At 38.7% G+C, this 7,775-nt stretch overlaps 1 protein-coding gene and 1 pseudogene across 2 annotated transcripts; one reads left to right on the top strand and one right to left on the bottom strand.

The window, feature by feature from the left end:
* The first annotated feature begins 2,042 nt into the window (after positions 1 to 2,042).
* Positions 2,043 to 4,335, top strand: LOC148332168 (uncharacterized; annotated as a pseudogene).
* On the bottom strand, positions 4,286 to 7,589 carry LOC148332169 (uncharacterized). 2 transcript variants are annotated; one of them, XM_088303647.1, is made up of 3 exons: positions 7,527 to 7,589; positions 6,075 to 6,922; positions 4,286 to 5,487 (listed from the first exon to the last, which is right to left on the bottom strand). In XM_088303647.1, the coding sequence occupies exons 2-3, from the start codon at positions 6,903 to 6,905 to the stop codon at positions 5,155 to 5,157; spliced, it is 1,164 nt and encodes a 387-aa protein (XP_088159773.1). In that variant the 5' UTR covers positions 6,906 to 6,922; positions 7,527 to 7,589; the 3' UTR covers positions 4,286 to 5,154. The 2 variants fall into 2 exon arrangements, with proteins under 2 accessions (XP_088159773.1, XP_088159772.1); XM_088303646.1 differs by having other exon boundaries at positions 7,194 to 7,583.
* Positions 7,590 to 7,775: the final 186 nt, after the last annotated feature.

Raw genomic sequence — 7,775 nt, forward strand, 5'->3', positions numbered from 1 at the left:
GTATATATTTTATACATTTTTTTAATTTGATATGCTGTTTATTTCGTGTTCAGTATTATTATTATTCTCAAGGTTTTAGGTTAATTTAGAGTACTTATGTTAATAGAATCCATTCATTATCTGAATAATGTGTTATAATGTTGCTATTTATTTATTTATTTGAAAATATATATACTATATTTTTTTTAACAAATTCAACATTGGTTCTTGTAGTAATGTTTTGTAATATCACCATATTGCAGATATATTAATATTCAAAATTGTACTTACATCTCTGATTTAAAAAAGCGGTTCAGAAGGTGGATGGATGGAAAATATTTTATGATACGTGTTATTTGTAGTAGTGTTTTGTTTTCAAGAATTAAATCAATATTTTACTGCAGTCTAATCCATATTGTTAATATTGTCAACCTTTCAGGTCTCGTGTAAAGTTTGCTTGATTTAATTTCAATGGTCTGTCACTTGTACAGCGCTTTTCTACTTTCGGTTCTCACACTGGTGCCTCGTCTACCAACTGACAGTATCAGGAGCAACTGAAGGAGTTCGAATATCTTGCTCAAGGACATGTCGCCTCCAACAGGATACGATTATTGTACGTCGTAGTTTATTTGAGGAATAAATAATAAATGTCATGAATTGAAAGTATCTCTACGGAGCCCCTCTGGTGCCACAGTATGAGAAAAAAATATTTTTTGCTAATCTGTACCCACAGTTTACTAAACTGTACCCACAGTTTACTAATCTGTACCCACAGTTTACTAAACTGTACCCACAGTTTACTAAACTGTACCCACAGTTTAGCTAATCTGTACCCACAGTTTACTAATCTGTTCCCACAGTTTACTAAACTGTACCCACAGTTTACTAAACTGTACCCACAGTTTAGTAAACTGTACCCACAGTTTACTAAACTGTACCCACAGTTTACTAAACTGTACCCACAGTTTAGCTAATCTGTACCCACAGTTTACTAATCTGTTCCCACAGTTTACTAAACTGTACCCACAGTTTAGCTAATCTGTACCCACAGTTTAGCTAATGAGCTAGCGTTCACGCCCATGCCATGACGTCAAACGTTTGTGGGTGTTGCTTGATAGAGCAGTACCCACGCGGTCGTATATCTCTCAAGGTAAATTCTATTAGATGTTATATTGATAGTACGAGAGTATAGTGTGTTCTGCATCGCTTAAAGACTTGTAATTCCGTGATTTATGTTCACGCCCATGCCATTCCGTCAAATGTAAGTAAGGTGTACATCGCTCTAGTTCGTGACTGTTGCTTGATAGAGCAGTATTAGCAGCGAACGGCTACATTTAGCCTCCGTGTTTTCTATTCGTGCGTCACGTTTTAAACATTTTTCGCGCATTATTTCGCTCGCCACAAGTCACCCAATCATGACAACCGTCACCCTAGCCACGGTTTGATTTTATTGTCGTCTTTTTGGCGTATCAGCAGGCATCAGTGGTTTTAGTCGAGCCCTCGTCGGAGAAGTGTACAAACACTCACGAATCACCACAAGAGGAGACAAGTACGTCTCTGACATTCACTGTAAGTACATTGTCTAAAGTTACTTTTATTTCACGACAACAATTTGTTGTGTTTACTGCCGTGCTTGTCGTAAATTGCTTAATAACTCGCTTCTGGGCTATGTTGGGTTGCTAAATATGGCTGTATAATGAAACTGTGAAACGATGGAAACAATCATGCATTCTTATCTATTCATTTTGTCAGGATGACATGACATTTTTGTAAACGTGCAGAATCATATTTTCAAAGTACAATACTGTAGTTTTACTTTGCATCTTGTCTCTTTAATTGCCTTGAGACGATGTGTAATGCAGCAGTAGTGCCATTTTACTCCTCTGTTTCAGAAGATGGACTCGAATTTTCTAAAATTTCTCCAAGACCAGCGAAAGTTAGATGATAAAGTCATTGCCACCTTTATCGAGGAGAAGGTATGTACAACAGGCAATGACATGTCATTTAACCAATGTGGGTGTTTAAGGAAAACTGATGCCCCTGCAAAAGTGCTTGATGAGCCACATGACACCGCTTCTGTGCATTTTACTGCATTGGAGGAAACAGCCAAGGTGCCTCCATTGGACAGTGAAATGGTGGGAGCAGTAGGTGGACTGTTAGAAAATGTTATTGCTGATGAAGAAATAGTCTTCAGACATTCATTTGCTGATTATGCCACTTATGATGTCGATGACACCCTCGACGACACCATCCCCATGGAGCTGTTGGTTGAAAATCCATCCCCAGGGCAAGAATCTCATCCACTTAAAGCAAGAAAACTTAAACTGCACAGGGGAAATGTTTTCCATGAATTAAATGCAGCCTTTCAAAACGGCACTGTAACTACTGATGAGCTGCTGGTGGAGATCGAGATGTTCCAACCCAATGGAGCAATGGAAAAGGGAGAAGATAATGGTGGTGTGTTACGTGATGCCTTAAGTGAATACTGGGAAACATTCTTCAGTAAATGCACTCATGGAAGCACAATGAAGATACCAATGACACGACACGACATGAAAGACGAATGGGTTAACATTGCCAAAGTTATGGTCCTTGGATACAACATTGTGCAATATTTTCCCATAGCATTAGCCAAGCCCTTTATTTTGTATTGTCTCGGCGTTGACCTGATGGAGAATGACCTGCTTTCGGCATTTTTAGACACAATTCCCTCTGAAGAAAAACAAGTGGCTGAACAAGCGATGATTGATTTTTTGTCTATCGCTGGATCTGAGGAGTGGATGGATTTCCTCGAAACTCACGAGGTTAAAGTTATTGTCAATAAGGGGAACGTGAAGAAGACTTTAATTGAGGTGGCACATAAGGAACTGGTTCAAGATCCCGCCTATATTGCTGAGTGCTGGTCCAGTATATTGAAGGAACTGAAATTACCACTGGGAGGCCTGGAGGAAGTATATGGTAGCCTTACCCCAACACCAAGAAGAGTAATCGCCATGTTACAGCATGAGGGCCTCAACATGAGAGAAATGCAGAGTTTTGAATTTCTGAAAAAATTCATCAGGAGTTGCAACGAACGTCGGCTCAAGAAATTTCTTCGATTTTGTACTGGTAATCTTTCACATCTTTACGATTAATCCTAATTCTGTCATTTGTTTTCACTTGTCAAATTTGATATATATATATATATATATATATGTATACATATGTATATATACATGTGTATATATATATGGATATATATATGTATATGTGTGTGTGTGTATATATGCCAAAAGAAATGTGCCCTCAGCTGACTTTGAAACACGGGGGGCAAAATTTTTGATTTGTGGGCCACAATGGGTTCTCTTGACAGAGGGGCCGGACCAGCAACACTTGGATGGAGTGTTTTGGTAACCTCACTTTATCTGAGAAAGAAAATACATATCGTATATGGAGAAAATATATGCTCTAATTTTAAATGAAAATGAATGAAAACATTGCAACAAAATATCTGTCTTAGGGTGTGTCTCCTAGTGGGGACACTTATCAGAATTACGGGGAAAATAAAACATGAACAAGGTTTATTTATTTAATTTTTTCAACTTCGGCGGGCCTGATGTAAACGTTTAATAAATACACAGCTATTGAAGGCAATGATTAGAGAGCCTTCATTTGAGGTGATAGACACGAGTGTTCTAGTATAGAGTTGGTGGTGGTATGTGGTTCTAAACTAATATTTTATTTTTGTTTTCCAAAGGTGCAGATCTTTTAGTGGCTGAGAAGATCCATGTGCGATTCTTTGAGGCTGAGAACCTATTTACACGAAGACCAATGTCCCATACATGTGGCTGTGTTCTGGAGGTGGCCAACAACTATGGGTCGTACCCTGAGTTGTCTGAGGAATTTGGGAATGTACTTGATGCCAATATGTGGGTGATGGACATAATTTAGTGTCTGTTCTGCAAAATCTATTCCCATATACTCTTAGAGGGTTTGGCGGCTGTTTTGTCTGGAATTTGTTCATAATGGTATTTTATAATGTAGTTGCATGGTCTGATTCATGGGGGCCAGATTTACTGTTTTATGCCGGTATTTCATACTCTTGGACTGCAAGTCGAGTTGTTTATATTTACTGACTATTGAGTGAGTCATTGTTTGCATAGTTGATTCTTTGCAAAATTATGAAGCAATTTTGTTGTGGTAAGACACAATTTTGTTGCCTATGGTTGTTATGCAACAGCTTTAAGACGTGTGTTTTTTTTTTGGTTTTTATAAAATTGCTCCACTGCTTGTATTGCAAGCAGATAGTTGTGTCGCTGGGGTCGACTACGATGTCTTGTTTTACACAAATTTTATAAAAATTAAATGTGCAACTGCTCCTATCTGAATTTTTTTCTCAGTTAAGACAGTGACATTCACTCAGCTCTCAGACAGACTGTATGTAGGAGACATTATTTGCTGAATTGAGTACCCAAATCTCAAGTCTACAGTTATCAAGTTGTCACCTTGTTGCTGTCTGATTTGACAGTGTGCATTTGTGTGAATTTGACCACTTCGCTTCACATAAATAGTTTCCACAAATACATTTAAGGATTGAATAGCAGTTTCAACTCAAGATACTTTGGCGACCTGAAAATGTAGAAGACAATCAATTTTACTTTTAGAATTTATTTGAATCACACACATGTATTTTAGCGAGCTTGAATGTGGCTTTTTAAATACCAATCAAAGATCTTTACATGTTGGCTCAATGCATGTCAATATGCGGAGGAGTTTGCAGCAATTTATTTATTTTACAAAACCATAAATCAGCAACAGTTAATTTGGGTAGAACCATCAAGCAAATTACAAAATATATGTACAGTATATATCAAATGAATTTCAACAATTCTCTGTACATTTCCCATGTATGTACAAGAATGGGTGCACACACAGTCACAATAAGTGTACAAAAAAAATTCTAAGTAAAATTACACATGTTGTAAAACACTTGATAAAATCCATAATGAGCAGAATGCTTCAAACTTAAAACAATTTGTCATTTAGTTATGTGAGGGCTCCATATAAACAGCAGTTGAGGTGTGGCGAGGGGGCACACACACCATTAGGGGGTAAGACAGGGCACATTGATTAATGGTGTGATACGTTATGGATTGTAAAAGGACTTTGAAGCCTTTTACACCTGGACTGCATCCATTAAAGACCTAAGAGTGTTATTAGCTCCTCTCTCAAGTTGAGGTAGTTGGTCGTGGCGATATATCCATCCACTGGGACTTGGAGGTTGTTCTGTGACATTATGTGTGTACACAGAGTGAACACATCAGCATCACAAGCAACATCATTGCGGTGGATGCAGTCACCTTCACACCTCAAAAAATCCTCCTCAGTCACTTGGCACAAAAAGTCCTCTGTGCCATACAGCTCCGGGACCAAGAACATGACATCAGGCCGACCATGAGGGACACGCTCATTCTTGGATGGACGAATCAGATGGCTGTTCCACACCTCCTTGACTGCATCCAACTCATCCTGCAGGTGATACAAAAACAATTTACATAAATGTTTTAAGAAACATATTAACTGAAAATATAAACTATTTCGAAGACTAATCTCAGCTCATTGTGCAAACACAGATGCATTCACGTGGAAGTCACCAAAATATGAAAGTGGCATGGAGAAAGTGAAGGAAAATACTGGCATTAAGTAGTTCAAATATTATCTGATCATCCATCCATTCACTGAGGTCAAATTTATCTGTAGCGTACTTCTGTGTCTGTGTCTATAAGGAGGTAGAATTAAAACTAAGTATGGTAACCATAACTGAAAAAATGCATGTTACAGTAAGGTTTGGTATGTTTGCAGTTACCACTGACCATTGGGTCCTCAACTTTTTACCAAGGTAGGCAAAACGAATGCACTGCAGTGTGAAAGCAAGGTGGACATAAATCATCTACAATGTCACGGAAAATGTCTGGATTTTTTTTTTTTTGTAAGGTTCTGAAAACTTTAAAAGCGAAGTTGTATTCATGAGAAGAAAATATAAAAATGCATTTATAACTTGACCATGATATGGCAAAAATTATTCAATAAAGTGCTTGTGAAGTGTTACTACTTGCCTGTATTAAACCAAGAAAGCAAAATAACATGAGGTTCTTGTCCAAGAAGTCACCATCAAAATGTCCTTCATCTTTAAGTCTGTGGAAGAGGTCCAGCCAGAATTCCACACACTCTCGACGGAGAAAGCCCCACCAACTCTCTATTCTTTGATTTGATGTGCTTCTTCCAACAACAAAGCTTTTGCCACCAGCATGCACATCAGTGTGGGTCCGACGAAGTAATTGCTGCATATCACGGATGGAACTGTTTTCTGTCCCCATGTCTGTTCTCACGATGCGCGCACATCCACCTAATTCATTAATAGTTTCAAGAAAGTAGCCACTGATGACTTTTGGATTACTGCTTGTGTGGTAAGCATTCAGCCACAGAATTCGCCTTGAAAATCCATCGATGGCTCCATTGATGCAAATGCCAAATGGCTTTAATTTGTCGTATGAGTCGACATGCCATACAAAATTTGGACCCTTGGCAAAGTATGCTCGCCTGTGCAGTCTTCTTCTCCTTCTAAATGTCGTGCCCTCTGGGTCCATTGCGGAAAGGAGCAGCCGTACATCTTCCTTTCGTACATGCAGTCCTCTGTCTTTACATTTGGTGTACATCCACCGGTAGCCATGCAACGCTCCAGAGCCCTGTAGCTCCTCTCTGATGAATTCCACAACTGTCTCTGGGTGGTCATAATGGATTCGGCGGAACAATCCATGCTTCTTAAGAATTCGTTTGAGGGACCTCAAACTCAGAACAATCCTGTGTTTGGAGCCCAGCACACATAGTATGTGTTTGTAGCTCAGGCCCAAATGAAAATAGAACTCTATGAGCTGAAGTTGGTCCATGATCTCATGCGTGCATTCTGTAGGTGGAGCAAAATAGAATTATGTTTTGATTACTGATTACATCGTGGAATAGATAGAATATGTGATCAAATTATTAATTAAAATATTAATTACATTTAAATATGTTTACATACGTTAAAAACAATAGTTGTAATATCATATTAACATAAACCTCATGGCGTGGCAGCTATTAAAGCAATACTTTTAGCTAGGAAAAACACGGGAGAAAACGGCAGTAACCACAAACTATTATCATTACACAAAAATAACCGCAGAAAAGGTACTTACAGTGTTTGAAACCCCAAAGACGTAATTGTATCCTCTTGTAATGCGACCGAGTGAGTGTCTCCTTCTCCAGCGAGGACTGGATGATTGCTTGCGCCGGGCGATTGCTTAAAAACGCAGCGAATGTTCAAAACATGACGCACGAAAAATGAAAAGAAACGCGCTGGCTAATTGTAGCCGTTCGCTGCTAAAACTGCTATATGAACTAGGAACTAGAGCAATATTACCATCATATAATATGAGGGAACGAAAGTGAAAGTAAATCACACCATGCCGATTCGACAGAACACTACACTACACTCTAATACTATCAATAAAAAAACAAATTGAATTTACCTCGACGTGTATACGACGGACCGTGAGCTCATTTGCTGAATTGTGGGTACTGCTCTATCAAGCAACACCCACAAACGTTTGACGTCATGGCATGGGCGTGAACGCTAGCTCATTAGCTAAACTGTGGGTACAGATTAGCTAAACTGTGGGTACAGTTTAGTAAACTGTGGGTACAGTTTAGTAAACTGTGGGTACAGATTAGTAAACTGTGGGTACAGATTAGCTAAACTGTGGGTACAGTTTAGTAAA

Source organism: Idiotropiscis lumnitzeri, chromosome 8 (assembly GCF_059441095.1).
Source record: "Idiotropiscis lumnitzeri isolate Australia: NSW breed Sydney's pygmy pipehorse chromosome 8, RoL_Ilum_1.0, whole genome shotgun sequence".
NCBI lineage: Eukaryota > Metazoa > Chordata > Actinopteri > Syngnathiformes > Syngnathidae > Idiotropiscis > Idiotropiscis lumnitzeri.